Source organism: Megalops cyprinoides, chromosome 22 (assembly GCF_013368585.1).
Source record: "Megalops cyprinoides isolate fMegCyp1 chromosome 22, fMegCyp1.pri, whole genome shotgun sequence".
Taxonomy (NCBI): domain Eukaryota; kingdom Metazoa; phylum Chordata; class Actinopteri; order Elopiformes; family Megalopidae; genus Megalops; species Megalops cyprinoides.
The window spans coordinates 1028288-1056141 of NC_050604.1; the positions used below are offsets into that span (position 1 = coordinate 1028288).

General features: G+C 40.7%; 1 protein-coding gene and 1 long non-coding RNA gene across 4 annotated transcripts; one reads left to right on the forward strand and one right to left on the reverse strand.

The window, feature by feature from the left end:
- Window positions 1-5103: 5103 nt before the first annotated feature.
- Window positions 5104-9968, reverse strand: LOC118769827. Its single transcript, XR_005004516.1, has 3 exons — window positions 8417-9968; window positions 7397-7488; window positions 5104-5530 (listed from the first exon to the last, which is right to left on the reverse strand). It is a non-coding gene; the product is annotated as an uncharacterized LOC118769827 (long non-coding RNA).
- Window positions 9969-16032: 6064 nt separating this feature from the next.
- Window positions 16033-27626, forward strand: ppm1k (protein phosphatase, Mg2+/Mn2+ dependent, 1K). Of its 3 annotated transcripts, none has more exons than XM_036517164.1 (7): window positions 16033-16395; window positions 17133-17708; window positions 17847-17947; window positions 19623-19788; window positions 19870-20014; window positions 25481-25615; window positions 27404-27626. In XM_036517164.1, the coding sequence occupies exons 2-7, from the start codon at window positions 17299-17301 to the stop codon at window positions 27533-27535; spliced, it is 1089 nt and encodes a 362-aa protein (XP_036373057.1). In that variant the 5' UTR covers window positions 16033-16395; window positions 17133-17298; the 3' UTR covers window positions 27536-27626. The 3 variants fall into 3 exon arrangements, with proteins under 3 accessions (XP_036373057.1, XP_036373054.1, XP_036373058.1); XM_036517161.1 differs by having other exon boundaries at window positions 16033-16182; XM_036517165.1 differs by having other exon boundaries at window positions 16357-16400.
- Window positions 27627-27854: the final 228 nt, after the last annotated feature.

Sequence of the window (27854 nt, forward strand, 5' to 3'; positions counted from 1 at the left end):
AAAAACCCTGGCAGGCTAACATTATGACAGCATAACTAGGGGATGGGAGGCAAGGAACTGGCATAGTCATGAGGGCGACCCTAAGGCAGTCAACACCAGGTGACGGCACAGAATCCATGTCATCACAGCAATGACCACTTAGTCCACCAGAGACTCTATGATCCATGCCAGCACCAGGCCATGTCCCTCAGCTGAAGGATTTACTGTATAGATATGTTTTGAGCCTAGACTTAAAGGTGGAGAGAGAGTCTGCTCCCCAAAACTAAGCTGTTTCACAGGAGAAGCGCTCGATAGGAAAAGGCTTTACCACCTATAGTAGTTTTGCCCACTCTTGGAATGATGAGAAGGCCGGCATTTTGGGAACGAAGGGCTCTTGGTGGACGGTATGGGTGAAGAAGGTCCTTAGAAAGCCTTAAATGTGAGTAAGAGTATTTTAAAATCGATCAGGTATTTAATGGGTGGCCAATGGAGAGAAGCTAGAACTGGGGTAATGTGCTCAAAACGTTTAGTTCTAGTTAAGATTCGAGCAGCTGCATTTTGTACCAGCTGAAGGGGTTTTAGTGAGACATTTGCACATCCTGACAAGAAGGCATTACAGTAGTCTAATCTGGATGTTACAAAGGAGTGGATTAACTTTTCAGCATCATTAATTGATACAATTTTCCTGATTTTGGCTATATTTCTGAAATGGAAGAAGTCAACAACTAGCCAATGGCTGAAATGCTAAAACTCTCGAAGCACCTCCCACTGGCCATCTCGGCACAGCTGACAATGTGGGGCAATGCAAAAGATCCAGTGACTACGAAGACTCTTAACTCCACCTACTGACCTGATGAACTGTTGACAAGTTCCTCAGTTCACCAGTTTGTTCGGACTCAAAGGAACTGTGAGTCCTCAGTTCGTTCGGACTCAAAGGAACTATGAGACCTCAGTTCCTTCAGACTCAAAGGAACTGGTGGCTATGCTGACAAGTTCCTCAGTTCACCAGTTCCTTCGGACTCCAAAGATTCACTGACTATGAAGACTTGGTGACTAAGTGTTACCAGAAACGCTAGTTCTCAGTATAACAGGCTTGGGCTACATCCACCATTGACTGTGACGATGCAAAAGGAATCAAAGCACTTCCGTGACATTATTATAGGAGTAAAAAATATTATTAAATATTATTTTGCTCATCTACCTGGAATATTATTTTATATTTATATTTTTAGCAAGAGCATATTTTAGGTGCGCATAATGTATCGCAGTTCTTGTTTATCACAACTGCAATTTTACGTAGGCTACGACGTATTTAATGTTGACATCACATTTCCTTTTAACGTGAATAAAGTCCTTATTAATAAATACTGACAAATCAACACAGTAGGCTGCAAAACAAAACAGAAATGTGATGCATAAGCCTATGCATCACATTTGTAGCGTATATGTCTACATTAACAACAAATAAAAATATGACATCGCTGACTAGGCCTACAAGTATATTAAAATGTTTGGGCTGGGTTAGTTCAAAACTTGTAAAACGAAGTTATTCGCTTCGGATATAAGCGTGCCTCTTTTCCTCAGTGTTTTTTTTTTAGTTTTAGCAAATGACATGTACTTAGGCTATTATACGCGTTAAAATGTGGGGTTCTATTACTTTTGCGGCTGTGTGATTGTTTGAATAGCATGGTGCAGTTTTACGTAGTGAATATTACGATTTAATTATTATTTAATTATTAATTAAATTATTATTAATAATAATCGTTTTGAACACCACTAACTGAGAGACTCAGCTATGTTCTCAGCAGTGTATCGAGTCAGAGAGGTGTTTTAGGATTTGGTTAGAAATATATTCAGCATCTAACTGACTCAAATGAAGCAAACCAATTAGATGTTCCTTTGCAAATTGCAAACAAATCTGATGACGATTCACAAATTTTCCACATTGCAGCAATCCCTAGTACCATCACTTGTGATGGAGTATCCAGGCGAGTCAGCGTGCTCATATTTGCTTTTGGTTCCTTTAAGAACCAATTTGGTAAGGGTATTGATAATTTAATTTTGAATGACATGATTCGATGTATATTTCGCATTCTCGGGGATTATTTTTACGATATCCGCAAATTTCGGGTGTTTTTAAATGGTGTACTCAAAAATATTCATCAATAGCCCAGCCTTGTCTCCCTCTCCCTGACTACTATGCCCACGGAAAGCAACTTCATTTACCGCAAGAAACTGAACGACCTCGCCAATGCTTTTAACGTAATATTTGGTTTTTTTTTTTGACTATTACAAAGTGGCTAGCTGTTTATCCTGAAGCATTGGACGGTTGCTAGCAACACGCCATCATTGACTCTAGTATGGACTTAGTTTGGGTTGGCTACAGCAGGGGAGCGCAGTTAGCTAACACACGGACCCCTGTCTGCTAACGGGTAACTGGGACCACTGACGTTGCTAGGGATGCATCAGGCTGAGTGAGTAGAAAACCAAGATCGATGAGTAACGGCAACGGATTATTTTTCTTTAGAAGTAATGTGCACCAGCGGTATGGATCCCAACGTTAAATATTGGGTTAACCACTTTCATTTGTATGGACAGTGATTGTTTTTTTTTTTGTGTGTGTTGAAAATCATTCCATAAGAGTGAATATTTCTCGCTGTGTAGCCTGTTCCAGTTACCTTGAAGTTATTGTAAACACATGGGAATGTGAATGGGTTTGCAGATTTCTTGATGTTTTTTTTCTCTCTTTTGAAGTCTGAACAAGAAAACAAATAGTGATTTACCTCAAGTTTGCTGGGAATTTGCTTGGGTGTATTGAGAACTGCATTAAGATAGACATATTATTATATTAAATTATTCCTCATTAGTTCCTGGTGAATTTGATACATTATTATTTAGGCCATAATTTTTTTTCTTCCCCCCATTTTTATATATATTTTTTATAACCTACTGTTTTTATATGAAATAGTCTAGCACACACCCACAATAAAAAAAAAGATTTATTGAGTACCCATGATGTCCTGAGTTGAATGTATTTATTTGGTTGGTGAAAAAGGGGTTATACTACTACTATTTTGCTCACGTTAATCTTCACTGCATTTTTCCCTCTTCCGCAATCACTCCGTCCTCCAGGCAGCCATTCCCTTGCGGGAGGGCAATGTAATTGTTTCTAGGATGTCTCTAAATTATCGTTAGTATCAGCAGATTGGTGTTTTTGATAAGAACAAATATGGTAGTAATTTTTATGTTTCCTTTTGTCTCATTTGGCGCAGTTGGTTTGTTTAGTACTCTAATACTTTCTGATGCTGAGACAGCTCAAACTACTTGCAATAGCTCCGAGGCTATTTTAAAAATACACTTAGGCATATATTAACCCTAAAAATGAAATAGCCTACCCCAATGCGGTCACTCAAGGACTGCTGAACCTTCGCTTGAAAGCTGTCACTGTTCGGCTGTCATCCTCAGCTCTCATCAGGTGTGTGTTTAGGAGGCTGAAGGTGACGGGGTAAATGTTGGAAATTGACACATCCTTTTCTGTGGACATGACGGTGGTTGCACATTTTAAAGTCTCCAGCAGGCGTAATCTCCTCCATTGTCTGCCAGTATTCGTCTAGGATCTCAAGGGTTCTGGCTTCTTGCAGTTTTGTTACTGTTCGGTCAGACATAACAGCTGTAACTGCCCACCGTTGTTCAAGAAGTCTTCCGAACATGTCGCATACCAAGTTCCACCTAGGTCATCACTGTCAACAACCTGTGAAATGCAGATGACAGAGAGAAAATATGACAAAAACTAGAGAATAATCCTAGGAGGGTGCCGGCGAAGTGAGAATTTAATAAAAATTAAATGGTCTGAATCCAGTGGTCTTAGGAATTAATGCCCTTGTTTAACATCCGGCACTCCGAATACTTAACCCAAATGACGCTAATTACTAAGACTCATCACTTAAACATGTAAAATAATAGAAATTGATTTATTGTAATTGTTACTATTTAAAAGATTAATTATCAATTATATCACCAGATAAATCACCAGTAAATAGAAATTGAGCAGTCTGGTGGATTGACCTTTGTCAAAAATATACACTCAACTGAAATAAATTTAAATGGTTTATTGGACAATTAACACTAAGACAAAGACAAAATTCAGAGTCGAGGCTACAGACCTGGTACACAGACCATGGATCACAAAGTGAATGAATGAGTGAGATGAAAATTACCAATTGCTTGTCTCTCCTGAGGAACAACAAAGGAATCACCCACAACAGCAGCAAAACACCAAAAGGAAAAATCCAAAGGTTGCAAAAGAAAACTGAGCTTCTGGGAATACTGAACATCGAGGCCCAACTTAAAAAGAGGCTCTCCTCCTCCTCCCTGGTCCATGCATAATTCATTTTATGATGAGGTAGTGCCTGAAAGTTTATTCAGGGCTTAATTTTATATGCAAGATCCAAATGTGAAAACACAAGATATCTTTTCAAAATTGTCATTTGCAAATGTAGCTGTTTATGAGCATTCAGCTGTTTATGAGCATGACACCAAACATTAATATATGTGGGTTGAGAGAGAAGAGTTGGTGGAGAGGAATTAGTAACTCCTCAAACAGTTTTGCTGTTATATTGAGACATGTGCTATTACATGACTTGGCTTTTGTGCTCACATTAATGAGAAATGTTGTAAAACTGCCCTGGAGTGGAAAAAGAGGAGGAAAGAGATGGTACCCCCTCTTTTAAATAAAGGTAACTTTTAGATTTACTAAAAAGGGCAGAGTGCTTTAATATTATATTACAAAGGCTTGTCATCTGAATCTCTTTCAGATAAGACTGTAAGTCAAGATTCAAGAGATTTTATTGCCTTTTGCACAGGTGCATTGGAATTTTTGTGTGTAGCTCCCTGAGTCAGCTTTTTATAAAAGACAAACAAAGAAAGGCAAATTTTAAAAAAGAGCAGCAAATATAAGTTAAAAGAAATAAGTAATAAAAACACCTGTATAAAAAGAATACACACTATGAATAAATACACACTGTACACACGATATACAAATACACACTATGAATTATTGCAGAGGAAAAATAAATTAAATTATTGCACTACTGAATTGAAAAATATTGCACAAACCAAGACAAAAACAATGGAAAATAACAATGGACTGGGAAGACTCCGTCTGACAGAGACTCGGAGAGTGAGAGGGGGTACAGTATTTGAGTATTAACAAACCCAGTCCGTAAGGTGCAAGTGTGTGAGGAGTTAATTGTCCATGGTGTGAGTAAGGTGGGGGGTGTGGTATTTCCTTCCTGCCTTAATGTCCTTAGCAATCAATCTGACAATTGCTGGGAAAAGGCTGTTGTGAAAGCATGCCTTGTGAAAGGTGAACCTCTCTGGCCTGTGGTGTCTGAGGTTGTACCCTGAGTTCTTCCACCTGAGCAGAGTGAGCTGGATGGTTATGATCGCTGAGGATGCTCTGTGCTTTCCTCCTACAGCGCTGCGTGTAGAGTGTGTCCATCAGTGGCAAACCGTCAGGGCCTTCAAGGTATTCAGAGAAGGCCCTGGAATCCTCAGATGAAAAAATAGAAAACGTATCTGATTAATTCTATAAATAAAATAAAATTTAAACAAAATAAATAAAAATCATCTCTGTGTTGCTTATCTGTTATATTACAGTGTTACGCTGACTTGTTTCTGTTGTTTTCTGTCCATGCACTATGCATTTGAGTGGTTTTGTGTTGGAAAAAAATGCAACCAATCAGATATTTTTCTACGGAGTCTCTGGGGGGAATATCCTCCATCCAGGGTATTCAATATCCTTGATAGAATGCCCTGACCATTAAACGGAATGAGAGCATACGTTTGGATTGACAATTTGATCAACCAATCATATTTGGATTTGTAGCCAATGGCATATTATTTCAGATTTTCCCACGGCTCCAGCGTATTCTAGAAGACCCGCTGACTCACTCAGAGTCTCAGACAGAGACCTAGCTTACTGCTAACTAGTGATTGATAGCCAACGTCGAAAATGGCAACAGGTGGAGATGATATTGACGCAGCAGGTGGAGATGATATTGTTGCGGATTTGTTATCAGTGCCCTTTTCAAGACGACCGTCCAATGAAAAGGTGGACATTGTTAAAAAAGGCCGCCCAACGCCTGATCATCTCGAGCTGAATCAACCTGCAAAAGCAGGCTATGTTCGCCATTTTCAGGCTAGCAACTGGGAACTTGACTTACAGGCTCAGTTCGACACAGGGTCTAATGCTGGGAGTGCTTCTTGTTTGGGATCGACAAGAGTGTGTGGAATTGGAAAGACTACAGGAATCTTAGCTGTTTAACTAAGGCTGCACAAAAACACAGCAGGTCATCTTAACCCTTTTGCACATAACTTACTTTATGTTATGTAGCATGCGTATTGTTACATGGTTCGTTATGTTTTCTTCAGCATTATTAAGCTTCTCATAGTTTTCACCGCCGCATTTGCTATATTTGTTAATGTTAAATCACTGCTTCCTCAAAGCTAAAATTAGCTAGAATTTTTCCAATCTTGTGTTCTAATTGGTTTTAGCATACGCGCTAAACAACAAATCACACCGGTGTGATTGTACGCGTGAAAGGGTTAAGACCAGTTTATTGAAAAATTCATCCAAAAGCACAGGAGGATGGATTTTGTCTTCAAGTGAACATCATTGATGAGTGAAACTGAATTTTTATTGTTGGTTTTGCTACAGTGTTGCATCTCGTTGAACTGGTTGCGTTTTGTTTCCACACGCTTGTTGAATGATTGCTAATTAGTGGTGAACTTGGAAATATGACTTATCTTGTCATATTGCCTAAATATGACAATATTGTCATATTTAGGCAATCATGTTGCCTAAATCAGATCACACATAAAGTGACTGCACTCCGTGACGTCCGATAGTGTGTGTGTAACTAGAACAACGCAATTTTCGAAGATGGAGCAGTAAAATTATATTTTGCCTGCCTAAAGCGGAAAAATGGCCAGGGACGCCCCGTATTTTTGTTAGTGATTTTTTTTTGGGGAGGTACAGAAGGCCCAGTTCTGATAGGCAGGGTTCGCCACTGGTGTCCATGGAGGGGAGGTCAGAGCTGATGATCATCTCTGTGATACCGCTGGTGAGAACACTCTCAACGAGTCTTCTGTAGGCCTGGATGAGGGGCTGACGTCTGAGTCCGGCCTTCTTCAGCAGCAAAAGTCACCATTTAGCCAAGGATTCTACATTTTAGGGCCATATTAATGCTTACCAAGGTAGGGGAGGGGCATCATGGTGAAGATAAAAGGGTAGAAAGGTGTAGAATTTCCCTCACACAATAAACAAGCTATAACATCATCAAATCATATGTACTGTATTCAGAGTATTAAATAAATGTGCACATTCTTAGATGAAGTACATTTACATTTTCTTTACCTTTGTTCTTTATCTTTGATCAAGTCCTCCACCTTCTCTCCAAGGTAAGGAGGCCTCGGATCACAACTTCTCTTCAGGGCTCTGTCTAAAGACTAGACAGTGATGCTACTACAGTAACTGACAAGTGTTACAAGTACATGCCTCATCCAGCACTTCCAGGGACAACATCCGAACAAATGTTTTGCCACATGCAGCAAGATACCCAAACGCAGCAGCTTGTGCCTTTAACTTAGCTAGATAACTAGTTAGGATACGTGCAGCTAACTAGCTGATGTCAGTAAGCCAGCTATGTGAAGATTGGTCAGATAAAGCAAACGCTCCCTAGCTAGCTACAGACTGTGTTAGCTAACTGACGTTAGCTGTGTTCCGAAAGAAAAAGCTGTTAGCTAGCTTGCTAAGTTTTTTCAAGGCATCTGTTTGCCTAATGTAGCTAGCTAGCGACACAGAACATGTAGCAATTTATTTCCCTATAGCTAGCTAATGATATGCCACGTAGCTAATTATCGGTAGCAAGTTAGTAATATTAGATCATTAGCTTGTTATCGCTTGGCGCATTCATTCAGTATGCTCGAATTAATGGACTTTAGCCAAAGTTAAATAAGTTAATGTAAAGAGTCATTGGGAAACCTTACTCCTAAAAAGTTGGAGGTTATAAAAGAGCCCCGTCGAAATCCCTAAAATGAACACAGATATGTTGGCTAGCCATTTGCCATTTCGTCTAAAGTTTCTAATTAGTTTACCCTAGTCAGTCAGCAAAATAAGCTCAATTAGCACACACACTGCAAAATGAGTGAATTAGTTTTGCATGCATTGGCTAGAGTTATTCTAACGTGGCCAGTGTTAACAGATTAACATGTATTGTCACAAACTAGCATGGTTCTAGCTAGCTAACTAAAAATCATCATTTTGTGATTTTTCATGCACCTGAGAACGTTTTGCCTAAATATAAATGCAATACATGAACGCACATTTATTAACTTAGATAACTCAATACTTTGTTAAATTCAAAACCAGACTTACCGTTCAAAATTTTCAGTCGTCATCTGTCTGCTCCACCTTGTCTCACCAACATGTGCATGGGTTTTGCCCGTGCACAATAACAACCAGAATGCACAGCGTGGCCTGATATTTCAAGAGCATATGCAACAGTTTAGGGACGGGCTGATGTTGAAACCTGCGAGGCATTTCTGCCTGTCACACCTCTGCCAGTGCCTGAATACCAGCTGGTAAAATAGGTTGGAATTACGTTGTTAAAGAAATAGTGAAAAATATTATGTTTTCTGAACAAATGCAGATTAATCACTAAACCTGACACTAATGAACTTAGTAATGAACTTAGATTTTATCATTAATATCACAGATTTCATTGTGTTACACTTACATTCTCCCAGATTCATTTTTTCAGTGCATGTAGTCTGCCACCATGACGTTGACATTGGGTAATTAAACTTTACTGATTGCTTGGCACAGGAAAAACTTGAAACGATCTGCCCAGGTCCATCAACAACTTTACTAACGTTCTTGACAAGGTTACATAAATTGATAGTTAACCTTCAACTGCTAGTGTTTTGATTATGCGTTTCACTGGTCAACCATAAATGATGGAATTCGGTGAAACCCATTTCATAAAAAGCTTGCCCATGGAAATTCTGAAAGTGAATTTAGATCATTAATTGATGATTACATACAGCCATAATTTTACAGTCAGTGTCAAGTTCTAAAAGGGATCAGGAGAATCAGGAGCTCGCTAAGAGCTCAGAATGTGTGACATTAGCATCTGAGGACCAATGACTTTAAAAGGTACTACTGAACTCTCCAAGAATTAATGTAAAGGAAGAGCTAAATTAGTATTTTGTCATACATAGGACTTTTGAAAGTGTTTACACAGTGGATAATAGTTTTTGTCGTTTTGTGAAGTTTTTATCCACCACAAATGAGAATCAGTAAAACTTATCACACAAAAATGAGTTACTGTAGTTACTTCTGTGTTGATATGTAGTTGTATTGTGGGTGTATATAGTGCTGTTTTTTTTTTTCTTACGGCAGTCTTTTTGCACTGAAAGCCAACCCATAGTGCTTTACATTGAGTATAGTGTTTGTCCAACTGTGTGGTCTTGCGAAGATGCAGTCTTAACTATGGACATTTTTTTACTCCTCCTTGTTTTTATTCATGAATGTGTTGTGAAAGGGCCCTGAACATATTCATTCACAAACCTCATAATAATAAGCTTTTTATCATGTTCACCTCCTAAGACTCAAAAGTGTGAGAATGTGTGGGTCTATCTGGTAGAACATTGCATAGTTTGTAAAATGAAAAAAAAAAAGGAATCAAGAACAGAAGTGGGAGGGTTCGAGTTTTAACTCCTTATTTTCAGTCCTTGTATTTAACCATTTTACTGCTGTATTTGTCATTCTATCAGTTTTACATTTACATTTATTTATTTAGCATACGCTTTTATCCAAAGCAACGTACAAAAGTGCATACAGTAAGTATAGCGACAGTACGAGGACAAGATGTGTATAGTTCCACAATGAAACAGTAGTTCTCAGCTGAGAGCAAAGTCTGTGTGAGGACACAGTACTAGCTAATTTATATGGCTAAAGGGTATAGGGCAACTAACACAAAAACACAAAAAGCACACAGCAATTTATAACAGCACTGATTGAGATGGGGAGCTGAAAGATGACAGCAGACAGGACTTGGGAAGTGCGGGGGGGGGGGGGATTTGTGTGAAAGGTCAGTCTGGTTCAGTCCAGGTCAGTTTTTCCCTGTTGTATCTATAATAAATGACATATCGTCTTTGTACATTTCGGTTTGTCATCTTTAAGAAAAACCTTTTTATCCACACTGACCTGATCACCTGAATCACCTAAAGCAGCGTTTCTCAAACCTCTCCTGGAGTACCACTTGTTCTGCATGTTTTAGATCTCTCCCTGCGCCAACACAGCTGATTCAAATGATCAACTCGTTATGTACTCCTGAAGCTGTACTGTGAAGCTAATAACAAACTGATTGCCAGCAGAAAACGAATCGGGGGGCAATTGAAATGCAGTGAGGGGGCGGTGACTTAACCCAAAAAACTACGCACGCTGCGCACAGCCATACGATCTAATACAAAAGTTCAACTATGGCTGCATCCGAATACTCAGTATGCACTAACTTAGGTTAAGAAAGTACTACCCGACCGTTACTGTAGTACGTACTATTGAGTATGCGAGCGAATAGTAAGGACACAATTCGGACGTACTCCGCCGCCATCTTACTTGTCCTTTGACCCGGATGTTTAAATGTTTACATGTTTTAAAAATCAGTTTGCTTTACTTAGCTGACTGTCAACCTGAGGTAAAACGAAAAGCTAACGTTACGTAACAAGCCATTTGATTTGTTACCTTAACCAAGTTGACTACACCGCCACCTTCTTTATCTTTTTTCCCCGGGGAATTCTTCTTCGGTTATTCGGGCTCCAGCTGATTTATGGGATAGCGTAGTGTAGTACGTTTGCATACTTCGGATGTGGTAGATCATCCGGGTACCGTTCGACTACTATTAAATGCCTACTAAGTATTCGGACACCCTGCGGATTGTAACGTACTGCTTTTTGCGTACTATATAGTATGGACGTATGAGTATTCGGATGCAGACCGTCTCTGCTGTGTTGCGTTCTTCGCGCGCTTTTATGATGTCACGCTACTTACCTAGCTGACGCAGCAATCGCCATCCAGTTTACGCCCCGCGTAGTTTGCCTGGGGCTTGTCTTTTTTTTGAAGGGGGGTCGGCATCAGTAGGTTGGGGAGGTTATATCTACCTTTATCACCACCATTATATCATCACACCTTCGGACGCTGCAAGTCAAGTTCCGCGCTGTTACACAGTCTGTTGTTTTGCTATAGCCTAAACACCTCCTTTTTCAGGGCGAAAATATTCGGGGGTAGGCTTAAAATATTCGGGGCTATAGCCAAGCTCCCCTGGCTGAAAGTAGCAGGCTGAGCAGGACTGTCAGTGAGCGACTGCTCTCCCAAAGTCGTTTTTTCTGGCTTGCCTGTGTTGTCTTGAGCGGCTGGTTGGTCAGTGCTGGTTGATACGCCAGTCCCAGAGTCCTCTTGTGTTTTTTAATCCATTTTCGGACGTCCATTTTGTTTGTTAAAAGCTAGATAAACTAAGATAGCTACTAGCGTGACTTTGGTTTTAGCTAATTATGGTGGGGTAAATTATGTATTAGTATTTTAAAATGAAAATAAATACCAATAATAATAATTCAGTTCTTAATCTTCACTGAGGGTGCAGGGTAGTCCATATGAGAGGGCGACGCCCCCTTGCTTAAGGAGCAGGCTTAATTGGTCCTGAGATACTGACCAAAATATTTGTACACTGTCCACTGCAGTTTTGCCGTACCAGAAAAGCCTATTTATAAACAAATAAATTAAAAATTCAATATAAATATTTAAGGATGGGTGCCAGTGGGTAGTGATGGTCAACTGTATGGAGCAGTGGCGGAACAACTTTACAAAGGGCCCTGGGGCAGAAATTGGTCAAGGGCCCCCCGGCCCCAACCCCGCCTATGCCAGTGACAAGAGTGGAGTGCAAAACCATAGGCCAATATTAAACAGTTAATCATCTATTCTCATTATAGTTTAGGCTATAATTCCTAATGCCAACCCTCCCCATTAATCCGGGCTTGGGACCGGCACCTAGTTGAGCTGGCTTGCTCCCTAAGAGACTGGGTTAGGCTAAACTATATACATTACAAATAAATTCAATACGTAAAGCCACATAAACACTATACTGAACCACATGTGGACTAGTCTAACAAGACTTTTTTTCAAATATAATTTCGAAGCACTCAGAAACTTTGAACTATGCACAACTTGTATGAACAAACTTTTTTTTTTTTTTTTTAAATCCTATATAGCCTATAGGCTAGCATCTGGGCTTGTCTGCATGTCTGTATAGTTTGTGTTCAATATCTTTTGGGTGGTTTGAGTCTGAGAAAAAATCAGCGTGCCAATTTATGGCCTACTATTTTATTGAAAAGGCATTCGACGAGCCTTGCGTTCTGCAAAGTCATTGACGATGCCTGTGATGTCAAGCTTCCTAGCGCGCTCTCTATTGACCACATGGCCAATCCACAAAGCCTCTCTTGACCCATTGTGCTCCTGAGATACGTTTTTATCAGTTTCAATTTGGAGAAAGAGCGCTCTGCTGACGCGACTGAGACAGGAAGTGTGAGAAATAGCAGGAAAGCAGTGCACACCTCACTAAATGTTGAGGTTACTGCGGGATGATCAACTATCAGGAGTTTGGCCAGATTTATTATGGATGGATGTCTAGCTATCTGCTCCTTAAAACATGTCCTAAAAGACACAAGTTGACCAGGAAAACTGGAGTCAATATCCCGACTATAGTGACTACTGAGACAATGCGCCGCCTCATATAGTTCCTCATCCTTGGCATGCTGGAGTGTATTGGGGTGAATAGCCTCGAAGAGGTGAGCAGTTCTGTTTAAACTAACAAACCTATGGGTGAGCTGCTGAATGATAACATCAAGACACGCATAAAATACATTCACCCTGAAGTAATCCTCTGCGTTGGAGAGCCGACTGTCTTCACTAAGGTCATAAAAGTGTCGCTTCACCTTTTTTGACCTGATGACTTCAAATTGTGTTTGACTGCCCCATTTCATAGCCAGTGCCAGTGTGGAAGACTTCGCCTCTTCAAACTTTTCCCTGTATTGTGTCAGAGTTCCTATGGCATTCTGCAGTAATGCAGAAGCTTTGAGGAGGTCTGTGCTTTTTTCCTGCAATAATTTGGAGACCGCATTTGTGCATTCCAAAATTTTTGTTTGGAGGCTGATTAAAAAGATAAATTGAAATTTGGTGATGTTTTTTTTTAGTGCACCTGCCTCATCCCGATCGGTCTTCTTACTGCTGGTCAGTGAGATCTTATCCAGAGCTTTAATGACATCGCCATATCTGTACTTTAAAGCAACAAGCGCATCATAGCGGGAGGACCAACGGGTTGGGCAGAGGCGTTTTAAAGTGATGTCTCTGCTCTCTTGGCTCATTATATCGCCAAGCAATGACCATCTCTTTACACTATGCGCGAAAAAGTTGTAAAGGCTCTCGACCACATCGTAAAATTGCCTCACCTCTGGGACGTTTTTAACTGAATCATTTAAAACCAAATTAAGATTGTGCGCCGCACAGTGTACATACAAAGCCAGTGGCTCCCGTTCCGAGATCCTTGCCTGAACGCCAGAATAAATGCCACTCATATTTGCTGCGCCATCACAACCCTGTCCACGGCATCTGGAAATTTGTAACCCATGTCCTTCTATCGAACGCACAATTTTGCTCTCCAGCTCAGATGCAGACGAATTCACCGTAAGCTCAAACCCAGGAAAAGCTTCCATGATTCTAATATTTGTAGGGACATCCATTTCATCTCGGTCAATGATAACATATCTGTAGACCTGGCTCAGATGATCACGCTTGGCTACATCTTGAGTGGTGTCCATAATGACAGAGTAGAACGGGGATGCGTTTATCTCATTTATTATGTTGCTCTTAACTCTCTGTGATAATATGTAAATGATCTCATCTTGAATTGCATGACTCAGATATTTTATGGATCCTTCTGGTCGACTGATCAATTCTTTCAAGACAGGGTCGTAGCGGGCCAAAAGCTCAATTATGGACAGAAAATTCCCTGCATTTCCCTGTCCAATGGTTTCTCGATGCCCCCTAAATGCCATGTTGCAGGCCGCTAATGTAAGGGTGACATTCACAATGCGCTCTAACACTTGCCTCCAAAAGTTAGCCGCATTATGAACGTCTCTCTCCATATCAGCATCTATTGTGCCATGAACTTTCCACTGTTCATATACAACACATGCACTGAGATGAATCTGCGTAGATTCATGGACCGCGATTTTGGAAGAGATGTGTTTCCAATCTCGAACTCCATTTACCCAGGCATTGTTATATGAGGGACTTTGCCGATTTGCGAAGAGCCAGCATGGCTCGCAATATGCGCAGTCAAGTTTAGGGGAGTAGCACAACCAGCTACGTGGCAATTTCATACCAGCTTTAGTGGTGGACATGAAATAATGGGCTGAAAAGCTTCGATTTCCCGTAACTGGAAAAGGACCCTTAAACTTACATGGACCAGTTTGAAGGATGTACCTTTTAACATTTGCATCTGTTATGTTTTCAGGGAAATTTGCACGGTCTGTTGGGAAGTCATTCGGAATTGTTTTTGCTAGTTCCCTACGTTCTTTCTCACCCTCCTGTACATTATTTTCGCTGACCTGAGTGTTAACCTCTACTCTACAGGGCAAAGCATGGTCATCGTGCGTTTCAGCAGGAGTAGGCACATTTATGTTTTCAGGGAAATTAACATGGTCTGGGAGATCACCCTGAACTATGCTTGCTATATCCCTTTCCTCACCCCCCCCCTACATGGCTTTCGCTAGCCTGAGTATTCTCTCCTCTGCTATTGCAAGGCAAAGCATCATCGAAAGTTTCAATGGGAGTAGGCACGATGAAAAAAGAGTCCAACTTTGGGAGTTTGGACTTTTCCTCCTCTTTAACTTTCTTTTCCTTTCTTTTTTGAGCACCACTTTTGCTTTTAAACATTGTTCAGCTTCACACGATCACTGCTCTCTGTTCGGTCTCTGTCTGTCTGAACTAAATGGTTAGCCTATGTCAGATGATCTTCGAAGATCAGAGATATACCCATCATGCACTGCAGTTGTCGGCAAATGAGAGAAACGTGAGTTTATTTGATTAAATAAAAACAATATAGATTATAAAATAATGTTTTTGAATCGAAATAAGTAATGGAATATATTTAGGATTGGGTTAGACAAATATATTTTATATTTTCAAAATTTTGAGCCCCACCCTGATGAAGTAGTATACCTGGCAAGAGCTATATAAATAGCGGATCACCGCTTATTGATTTGTCAGTGGAACACATCGGGGCCATGAAGGGCCCCCCGCAACTCAGGAGGGGCCCGGGCCCAGGGGCAACTGCCCCGCCTATAGCTCCGCCCCTGGTATGGAGTATAAACAGACAATTTTGGCCTCACTTGAGGTGCTGCCTCTGCTCTCTCCCATGATTTCTTCTGCCAACACTGCACCCAGTTACTGGAGAACAGTTTCAGGTTTGGCAGCACTTCGGGATGCAACAAGTAACCTTGTCATTCTCAAACGATTTGACAAACTCCAAAAGCTATTGGCTGTCGCTTTGTTAAATAAAACAATTCAATTCAGTGTCCCGGACCTAGTTTTTAATGTGGGTGTTTGAAAGATCGCCTTTCATCCGTTGCCGTATGTATGAAGCACTAGCAGCAGCACTAAAAAAAGGTAGGCGATGTCCGTCACAGAATAAAATAATGAGATGACATTAGGCACACGTTAGCTATTTATATGGTGAATAAATGCATATTCACAGAGCGTAACTTTTTCGCTGCATTTGTGGACAGATGAAAATGAACAGGGCGGTTGCATTGAATTGACTGGTGCCGCATGGTGTAATGTGATTGGATCTCTTCTCCATGCAGTCATTCTGACGCGAACGACGTGACCATGCGATTGGTGGGTTATAGCGCCATTCTGGCGGAGTTACTGTTTCAGTTGTGGGGCGGCCAGCTGGTTAGCTACCTAGCTAGTTAATCAAGTAAATTCGTTACTCGATCTCTGTTCTTTTTTTTTTTTTTTTTTTTTTTACAAATTAAGACTACTGCAGCGAGTTTTAATCAACTTTGAATCTGTTGGTAAAACTGGTATGACTGTTAATCGTTGTTTCTTGAGCCATCATAGCAGCACTAGTTAAAAACCGAGTTAGCTAGCTTTGGCTATCGACTGCTCAGGCGTCTCAGAGCATATGGATACACAATACTATTACGATCGATTCCATCTTCGCCGTTAAATAGAACCTAAACAAATTAATTATTCATCAGGATACGGGAAGCAGGGATCAAAGGACTTTGGTTTGGGTATGGTGAGCGCATTGCATTTTGGACAGTTCTTTGAAAAGGCTGACATTTATTAATAGTACTAATGACATTAAAATGTGAGATAATATGTGCGATATGATCGGATAGGATCAGATAGGATCAGATCGGATACTTATACTAAGTATAACAAATTTCCTTGTTATTTTTGAAAGGCTTCTTTGCTTTTTCTGCCATGGAATTGTTGTTGACAGGCGAGACATTTGAGTGGAGCACTTAACCTGAATTTATTGAAGCATACTCTATATGCACAAGTTGTCATAGCACGGTGCAGGGGCTGATGTGTGTTTGGATGTGGTCAGTATGCGCCGTCTTTCATGCTGTATTATTACATACTTTTTTGCTAGTCACTAAGAGTGACATCTGCTAATTGACAAAATGTAAGTGAGTCATTATCTAACAATATACAGGCTATGTTCACAGGGATATGCAAAGCACTTCTTTACCACTGCTGCCAAATTCATGAACTGAGGCAATTTGGCTGTGCCTATACCTACTTATCTTGTCCTGCAATTTCCATAATCCATATTAAATACCAACAGAATACCACTTCACCTCTCTGATAGATTACAGCATGATGAGGGATATGATTAATAACAGGGATGTACAGTTTCTTGATGTCTGTGCAATATAAAAGTTCACCTCTTGAATCTTTTTAATTCTTCTTGTCATGAGTAAATATTCCTTACTGATATGTTGTTTCTTCCTTGATTTTACAGTGCAGAAGTGACAGCCCTCTGGAATCTGACCTGAGACTCATGCAGTTATGAGGCCTTCTCCTTCTGTGTCTGTGCTGAGAGCCGTACAATAATAAGGCTTACGCCCTCTCTGTGTGTAGGCTGAGAGTCATACCTACTCCCTCCCTATGTATGCTTCAGCTAAGTTATGCCAGCAGCTGCTCTCTGGGTCAGGTGTGGTGGGTTTCTAGTGCGCAGACGAGCCCTGCTTAGCAGCAGGGTCTTTTTCCATTCAGCTGCCACCGCTAGACTCAGCAGTTCCAGGTTTGACCCAGATGGGAGTGGCTGTCCCACCACGTGGGACACATTTGGAATTTGGGATGACCGTATCGAGGAGTCCATCCTGCTGCCACCCAGCATCAAGTATGGCAAGCCCATCCCCAAGGTGAGCCTGTCCAAGGTGGGATGTGCCTCGCTGATTGGCCAGCGCAAAGAGAATGAGGACCGCCTGCGGGTCTCCCAGATGACTGACAGCGTCCTGTATTTTGCTGTGTTTGACGGTCATGGAGGACCTCAAGCTGCAGACTTCTGCCATAAGCACATGGAGAGATACATTAAGTAGGTGCCTTCTCTGCTGATGACTTACTACTGTTATTATTCAGCATTCCAAGGGGCTGTAAGATTTCAGATGTAAAATTGTTTACTGTAGCAATAAATCTTGCATCAATATTATTGAATAGCTGTATAAAATTTCAGAGATCTAGTTGCAAAAGAAGAAAACCTGGAGCTGGTTTTAACTAAAGCATTCCTGGAAATTGACAAAGCCTTGGCAAGACATGTACACTTCTCTGCTGATGGTAAGTCCCCTAAAATACAATTTGAAAAAATCTCCATATATTTACATTTATATTTACATTTACATTTATTTATCAGATGCTTTTATCCAAAGCGACGTACAAAAGTGCATACAGTAAGTATAGCGACAGTATGGGGACAGGATGTGTACAGTACATATGTACAATATATGATTACAGTCACGTCTACGTCTGAGACATATTTCCGTTTCTTTGTGTACTATGTACCCTCCCTCCAGTTTTTACATGCCTCTGTTCATAAACTCAAACTCATCTGTTCATAAATTGAAACTTTTTCTGACTCATTTCTGTGTTAAACCACAGCGTGAAACCTTAGGCATTGTAATAGCCTCTGCTACTTAACAAAATATTAGAGCTGACATCTGGGCTAACATCACATAGTGAGAAGTCTCATGTGTTTGGTTTTCTAATCAGATTAAGATTAGACTCTACCATAGAACAAGACAAAATTCCTGATCCAAGATAGCTACTGTTTACTTTATTGTCGCATTTTCCTAGCTTGTTGAGTATGTAGACAAATGTGCTTTTAGTCAGCCAACAAGATAAACAGAAACATGAAGCTAGATAGCCTACCTGTACACCAGCTAGCTTACAAACTGTCTAAGGTAAGATTGGCTGTTGTGTTTTTAAATCAGACTGTGTGGTACGATGTATCGGTGTATTCGTTTTTTTATTGTTTCAGAATACTTTGAAATATGGCAGCTCTTCTGTCTTTCTTTACACTCCTCTGTGATAGTGGGATTTCCTTTCCTTTCCCTTGATTCTCTTGAATCGGTAGCCTTGTATTTGGTGTGTATAGTGTGTAGTGTGTATTGTCCTTTCAATAGTGTGTATAGTGTGTAGTGTGTATTGTCCTTTCAATAGTGTGTATAGCGTGTAGTGAGTATAGTCCTGGTTATAGTGTGTAGAGCACGTAATATGTATGGTCCAGTCTCTGGTGTGAGTAACGTGTATAGCCCTGTCTGTGGTGTGTATAGTGTTTAGGCCTGTTTCTGGTGTGTTTAGTGTACAGCCATGCATTGCTTAATGTCCACAATACCTTCTGTGAAATAGGACGTTATGCGATTTGGTTGTGCGAACACCACATACTTAGCAAACGTATATGGAGTAGGCTACTGTAGCCAAGATACTCTAAACATACAGTACCGTCCTGTATTTCAACTAATGTATCTGGTAAAGTACACTGTAATATATGGGTTAAGTTGGTTAATACTGTACAATACTAAACATAATACACATTAATACACTGTAATATTATACACCTGGCAGCACAATCGCTTTATTTCCATGAGACATGAGATACACGTGTTGCATGAGGGAAGCGTTGCCTTCACTACATCCAGTTACGTCCGCTACGTCCTGTTCTGCGATCAGGATTTTTAAGCTTTATTATAAGCTTACGGGACTACAGATGTATATGCGAACGGACGTTGTCCAAATGGACGTTAAGCAGTGCATGACTGTATGGTGTGTACAGTCCTGGCTATAGTAGGTATAGGTCTGTCTCTAGTGTATATAGTGTATACTGTGTACAGTCCTGGCTGTAGTATGTATAGGCCTGTGTCTGGTGTGTACAGTGTGTATGGTCCTGGCTATAGTGTGTATAGAGTGTACAGTACTGGCTTTAGTGTGTATAGGCCTGTTTCTGGTGTTGAAGCATCTCTGCAGAGCTCAGGTTGCACAGCCACCGTGGCCTTGCTGAGGGACAGCATGGAGCTGGTGGTGGGCAGCGTGGGGGACAGCCGTGCCCTGCTCTGCCGTAAGGGTGAGGCCATCAAGCTCACCGTGGACCACACCCCCGAGAGAAAGGATGAGAGAAAAAGGTATGTGCAGCAGGAGAAGGTGAAACTGAGCTCTCATATCCAGCGCTAGGTGTGCTCATGTGCAGTCTCTTCATCTTCCAGGATAAAGAAGTGCGGGGGCTATGTGGTCTGGAACAGCCTGGGGCAGCCACACATCAATGGCAGACTGGCTATGACACGCAGCATTGGAGACCTGGACCTGAAGGCAGTCGGCGTGATTGCTGAGCCCGAGACCAAGAGGATCACGGTGAGTGTGTCATTACAGCAGGCTCCTATACTGCTCAGCAGTCAGTCACATTCCCCATGCCTGAAGGGACAAGGCTGTGTCCACAGCGGTGGAGGAGCTGTATAGTTTAACACTTGTAATGGCCTGCATAACCTCAGCACTGATCCCATGGATGCCTTTTTATCATAGACATCTCTCAGGGGCTTCTGTTTCCATCCAGAAATCCTTACTGTGTCTATGATGCAATCATACATATGTTCCATGCGTAGTAGTATTGCTGAAGTTGGTACTGTTGGTAGGGTGCCTTGTTCAGCCTCATATCAGTCAGTCACATCTTATTTTTTATAGCATATTTTTACTGTCAAGACTATCACAAAGAGGAGCATGTGCAATATCATGGAATTTGCAGAGGGAAATTTATGGAACTGGAAACTGGAAAACAGGGAAATTGGGGGGAAAAAAATGGAATATTATTCCCTACCCCAAGGAAAAGGCAGTTGAGACACTTCCGACATTTCACCGGGGTATACAGTATATGATGGTATTTGTGTGAAAAAAAGACATAAAAGCTGAGCTGCTAGTGATAGAAGTCATTGTAGCATGTATGACATTGTCTAGCTAGCCTACAATGCTGTGTGTTTAATATGCAATTAGCCTACTTAGACAAGTCTTGCTGGGGTCTTGCTGTTTGTTCAGCCAAAATAATAATAATAATAAATATAGCTGCAAGCAGCAATGAAGGGGCCAAGCACCTCAGGGCCACCAGTTAGACAACTAATGAGAACAACCCCTGACCAAGACACCAATCCATCACAGGGTGAACAGACACATTGACACCCACTCTTACACTCACACTTATGGGCAATATAGCATGTCCAATTGACATTACCTGAATGTGTGTGCACTGTGGTAGAAAAACCAGAATACCCAGAGGATAGCCACATACACAGGGACAAGGTACAAACTGAATGCAGACGCACCCTGAACTTGAAACCTCCATAATGTTAGGCAGTACTGATACCCATTTGCTCCACCGCACTGCCCCCCACTGCATATATGTCAAGCTTAAACATAAGCAGTTTCATAAAATGCAGTGTGCCTTCTTGGGACATTGCAAGTGGAGAAGTGCAATTTTTTGGTATTTGAAAAAATCGAAAATCATGGGAAAAATGGCAGAGAACATACCATATTAGCTGAATATAATAAAATGACCCTGATTAGGAAAGGACCCCTCATTTTTTAACACTTTTTTTTTGGCTTTTGACTTCAAAATCAAGATCAAATCTTATTTATTTAAAATCATTTCGTTTGATACCACCAGGCCTCTAAATAGCTTCATACCCCTGGCTGTGAAGATCATGAACACTCTTGCCCCCCCCCCACTGAACCATTAATCGCTCCATAGGACCAGACAGACACTATTCTCCACTAGTGCAATCCATTTCATGCTGCACCTGGCACTTTTTGTACAGACAAAAAAAATAATAATTTATTGACAGTACATGCTGCTATTCCCCTCCAACTACACCATAAAGACATGCCACCATAGAGTCATGCTCCTATTCCCCTCCAATTGTTTACAAAACTGAGTGTATTGTTTATGGATATATGTTTTAATTCTCTTTGTAATTTATATACACTTGATATAGGAGAAACCACATTTCATTCTTGATTGTACGCAAGTGCATGATAAAATGACAGTAAAGGAAATCTCAATCTGAAATCAATTTAATAAAATACACTGAAAAAAACAAGGTACTCTGATATATTTTCTACATCTGTTAGATGAAATTACCACATTTGAATGAAATTAAAAATAAACTAGTCTACAAATTTCACTAAACTTGCTGTGTGGCACCCAGGCCTAATTGTAAGCATGTGTATCACCTTTTATGCCAATGAACAAAAGCATTGCAGAGATATGGCCACTCTTCCTTTATGGCGACTTCACAGGCGATTTTGTTGGTACACTGCGGCCACATTGTTCAACCTGGCAACTATCCTTCAACAACTGTTAAAGACAATGGTCCAAAGAGGTAATACACAAAACCTCATTGTGCCATAACTCTAGGAGGTGGTTAAATGTGTTTTTGACAAAATCAAAGATGGATGAAACACAAAATGGCTGATGTGGAGGTTTCATAAGTTCCCAGTCAGGATCCTTAACTTTGATTAAGCACAAGAAATTTAGTTGAGATATCTGCTTTTCTGCCAGAGTAATGGGTATTTTAATGATTTTTAATGGTATAGCGCCCCAAGTGGTAAAATTTCATGAAACTTGGTGCATACCCAGTGTTGCTAATACCAACAAAGTTTGGCATCACTCCAACAAAGCATTGCTGAGATATGACTCACTTCCTGTTTTGGTGTCTTCACCATGGAATTTCATTGGATGACAGCGGCCGTATCGTTTGCCCTAGCAGAGTTCTTTGAATAACTTTTGGTCAGAACCCTCTGTAGATGATACGTACCAAATTTGGTGGTGATAGGATCAACGGCCTAGGACTAGTTTTTTCGAAAAATTTAAAATGGCGGAAAATCCAATATGGTGGACTTTAACGCCAATGGGTGCATTCGAATCGTCATGACCCAATGATTCCGGGGGGAAAAGATCACAACTCTAGGACAAACGGTTCAGAAGTTATGAACAAAAAATGTACCTTGAAGTTTGGCCTGTTGGCAGCACTACAGAGATGGATGGATTGACCCCAAATTTGAGGCCTGGATACTTTGGACTGTCTTCTGTCAATGTGCCAAATTTCATAAAAATCCACCAAGGGGTTCTTTGGGCTGCCATAGAATCCCAGAGGAGAAAGTATAATAGTGAAAAATTCTAACAATTACAATAGGTGCCTAGCACCTTCGGTGCTTAGCCCCTAATAATGTGTGGCGGTCCACAGAAACCCGTTGGATGTCGCTAATGTTCGATTTTGGCAAAAGGCCAAAAAACATCAAAAATGAATTTTTGGTCATGAATGAGATGTCATCATAATTTGACAGTTATAGTTCCTATACTTTCTGAAAAACATTGATAAATATGTTGAAAGTAACACATTATTTATTTTAGACATTTTTTGGCATGATCAGCTTAGCTAGCTAGCTAGCTAGTCATCTTCCTCGAACTAAAGTTAACTAGTTACCAACCTAGCTAGCTAGCGAGTTTGCTTGATAATAATTAGCTACTTATTCCAAATTTTGGTTAAATCCTCCAACATAGATTGCTTGCTAGCTAACAAATGCATTCACAAAACATCAAATCTTGACTATCAAGCAGACTATATGGGTGAATGGTTATTATAATAATCACTGGACTGGATGTGACTTTAGCCTGCTAGCAAGCAAGTTAGCTAGCTACCTTATTAATTTGGCTGTCTGTCCCATAGTCTTGACAAACAAAACAAAATGCGTCTAAAATACTCGTTGCTGTATTTCAATGAGCTTGGTAGCCAGCTTGGTAATCTATTTTTTTTGTGAGCTGGCAAGCTAGTATGCCTTAAATACAAATTAGTGGTTACACTTCTAATTCACTAACTTACTAGCTAGCCAGTCGCCTCAAGAGTCTACAGATCCATGGTGTAGACAAGAACATATCGGGTGACATGTATGATCACTAGTTTGCTATAATAACAGCCATCAATTCCTTCACAACTACTTAAGGAGAGTTGTAGAATTAAAAAAAGCACCACTTCCACTTTATAGAGGGATCAGGATATCTGAAGACACTAGTTATCAGGCAGTGACACGGAAGAGCAGCGCCTGCTCAAAGACAAACTGCATGGAATTACAACGAAATGCAGTGGTTTGACGTGTTACCCTCTTTAGCCACAACTCTCTTGAGGCAAATAGTGCTCACAGCTTCGTCCGAAATGGCTGGCTTACCTTTATCATTGGGACGAAACCCAAAATACTCCCAAACGGGGGCAGAGGCATTTTTCTTTTTTTACTAGTCCTGTAACGTTATCCCCACCACTGGCAGTCGCCATCTATCTCACCAGTAGACTGACCTCTGGTGGCACGTGCTGTGCACTATAATACATCACCTCAATACAGCATCTCTGCATCAGTTTAATAGAAAGAGGACGGTATTGAAAATCATACCTTCGGGATTTCTAAATACCCCGGTATACCATAATACCTTGATACCGACCAAGCCTAAGCATAACACATAAAAGGCATCCATTCATCTCAACAGTTCTCTTCTATAGCTAGTGAGGTGGACAGAGGATTACATGGTGGCCTCAGGCAGGTTATGAATAGGGACCCTCCTTCTTTAGAGTGGATGCTGCAGCAAAGGTCCAGACATTGTTTTGGCCAGTTATTAAAGCAGGTGGCAGTGCTACAGAAGCAGCTGTTGGTCAGATGAAAGCAGAGATAGAGAGAGGAAGAGAGATCATGTCTGACATAAGATTAAACCAGTTAATAAATCCAAGTTTAAGACTCAGGAACAATAAGCTGTTATGGTAGAAATGCTGAAAGTGCTGTTGTGAAATGTTAAAGGGGTACATCCAACCATCAGAAGAGGGACGCTTCTATATCTGAAACAGCACGAAAAACATCTTTGCAGGAGGCTCATTTAGACAAAGAGTACTCTTTCTGCATGAAGTGGGGGGTGGGGGGGGGGTAATTTCTAATATGTTAAACATTAGAAAAAACCTATATATTACCATAACATTAAAATTGTGCAACTGGCAGATCAGGAGGGTAAGTGTGTGGCTACTGACGTGTAAGGTCTAGGTATTTGATGTACATTATTAATACGCCCTTAATGCAGAGTCACATTTTTCAGTGATATTTAAACCTGATGAAACACTTGTTATAATTTTCTGTGGGAATTTCTAACAAGTAAGAAATCATATCCTAAATAAGTCTAAACACTCCAGTGCACAAGTGATTGATACTGTGGAAGAGGAGTTACTGTCTTTCATCTTCAGAAAAATGTACTTTTTGAGTCTTTGAGTCTTGTATGCAACTTCTTCATCTTGTGTAGTACCAGAGCAGTTGGAGTCTGACTGGACCATCCTAAGTAGGTAACATTATGCTCTCACACCCTGCACCAGGGGAGCTGGTGTTGTGTTGAGGCATCAGGGTTAAGGACCGCTCAATGAATTGGAGACTTAACATTTCTCCACTTTAAAACAGCACAAAAATTGATTGAGAGACTGTAGGATACTTAGAAAGTCTCATCTCTAGGGCTGGAGTGTGGTGCATTTAAAGGCTGTCTGAGGGGCTGCTTAAGGCAACCTAAGGCAACCAGATGGAACAAGTCACTAATCATCTCCTGAAGCTGGAGCTTGTTAAACACCTTGGAAAAAGTGTAATAAGTGCATTTTGCCCAACTAGATAAATCTATGCTTTAAAGCAAAGTAAAGTAAACAAGTACGAAAGCACCACATCTAATCTTTGTCTTTGCTCACAGAATAAGATTGAGTAGCCTCCATTCTAACTTCTCCACAGTATAGACAGAGGCTGAAAGTCTTTGTTTTTCAGCTGCATCACGCTCATGACAACTTCCTGGCATTAACCACAGACGGAATCAATTTCATTATGAACAGTCAGGAGATCTGTGATGTCATCAGCCAGTGCCATGAGCCTTCAGAGGCAGCTCAGCGTATTTCAGAGCAGGTAGGTGTGTGTTTAAAAACATTCTTTTCCCAAAATGCCTAGCTACTGTTACAAACAAGTGTAAAAGTCCAGGTATGAGTAGTTTCACAGGTGAAAACTCTTTTCTGTCCTGTAGTATATTTCTTTATGTTAAATCATGGAAGTTATTTGTGTAGATATGGGTCTAAATTTAAACATCATCTGACATTACCTATAAATTTAATGATTCCAATGATTCCACTTTTTGTGGAATTTAACATCATTTTCAGGTCCTTTTTCTGTTTGCAGCCCAGTCCAACCTGACATTACACCACAACCTCATTTGTAAAGTTGCTGAAAATGAACTGAAAAGAATGTTAAAAATTTTACATAATCAGTGTCCCGGGTGGCTCAGTCTGCAATGCTTAACACTTTGAACGTAGGCTGAGCCACACAGCCCAGATCCCTGACCTATCCTGGCAGTTTCTAACAACCTTAGAATAATTCTACAGGGATAGGGGTGGGTATGTTGCTGCTGGTAACCTACTATTCCTCAGGCAACCTGCTGTTCAACACACTCACATATGCATACACTGACACGTATGTACTCACATACACACAACACACACAAAATACACATATACACAACACACTTACATACACAATCACACACACACACACACACACACACACACACACCACGCTTGCATACACGTATACAAACAAAATTCATTCACATACATACACAGTGAGAGGTTTACAGAAATTGGCAACCACCAGTGCAAGTAGATTTGCTCTTTGGTGGGTTTGAGTTGCAGGGTCACTAGCCACTCTGGCAGGTCTGATTCCTATTTTTTTATGCTAGGCTAAGTCTGTGGCAGGACCCCTCTGTCATTTTCCAGTTGTAAAATCCTGTGTTGGTCATAAAGTCTTTATCTGATCACAAGCTACGTATGACAGCACGATGTAGATTCTTCTACCACGGGAAAATTCAGTTTGATCAACAGCTAATACGCTAGGTTTAGCAAGGTAGTTGGCTGCCCTTCACAATGTCTGTGAATACTGTAAATATTTCACATTTTAATAGCTGGCTCTACTATCAATTTTAAAATGTGGAGACACATTCAGCACATCAAAAAGTGTAAACCTGGTGAGCATCAATGTGACAAGGACTGTGGACTGAGGAGAACAACGTAGGTTTCCTGACAAGTGTACTTAATGTGTGAGGAAAGACTATTCTTATGATGTCTGCCTGTCTAGCTAACTAACTTGCTTGTAGTAGTAGCACTGACAGTAACACTGTCACACAGTGTTTTAGCTGTCAGCTTTAGCTGTAATGTAATCTTGCCTGCTAGCTAGGTAGCTAGCTAGACTCTATTAGCTAATAATATACAATGTTTCTAATGTTGCCATACAGATGTGTGCTTCACAGGATCCAGTTAATGTGTAACGTGATTCTCTGTAATTTTTTGCTTTTGAATGAATTTTAGATTGCCAGCTTATTAGGACAACCGCTGACTTCTAAACTAACTTCCACATGAAGAAAGATTAATGTGACTTATCAATGAGTTTGAATCAATAATTGCTAATTAAAAATGGTGTAATGTAATGTTTGTAGATAGTGAAAAGAAGGAAAAAAAAAGGCATGTCACATACAATTATGACGTATGTGTGAAACATTAATGGGCAGTGTGTGAAAGGCAGAATGAGTAGTATGTGTTAAACTGAATGAGCAGTGTGTGTGAAAGGCTGAGTGAGGAATATGTGTAAAGGTGAATGAGCAGTATGCATGAAAGGAGGGATGAGCAGCGTGTCTGCTTTCTCTCGCAGGCTCTTCAGTATGGATCAGAGGACAACAGCAGCATCATCGTGGTGCCCTTTGGAGCCTGGGGGAAGCACAAAAGTTGTGATGTCAGCTTCTCCTTCAGCCGAAGCTTTGCACCCAGCGGCCGATGGGCATGAGGCCAGAATTGGCCACGGGGTGTGGCTCCAGTGCAGGTTAATCTGAATACAGTACGCCCTCCACAGGACATCAGTGTAAACAAGCATGCCTTCTGTGCCAAAATGAAAATGAATAGTGCCTTCAGAACCTCGGATGTAATGAAGGAGAAAGTGTTTCTGTAGCTGTTGGCTCGAGACATGATGAACATATAGAGGATGAATGTTGAGTGTCCTGTCCACAAGGACAGTGATCCTCTTTAGAATGAGCTTCATCCTTGGCCTTTGAAAAGCAGTGAAAGTGTATTCAACCCAACATAATGAGGTCAGTGCATTTACTAAC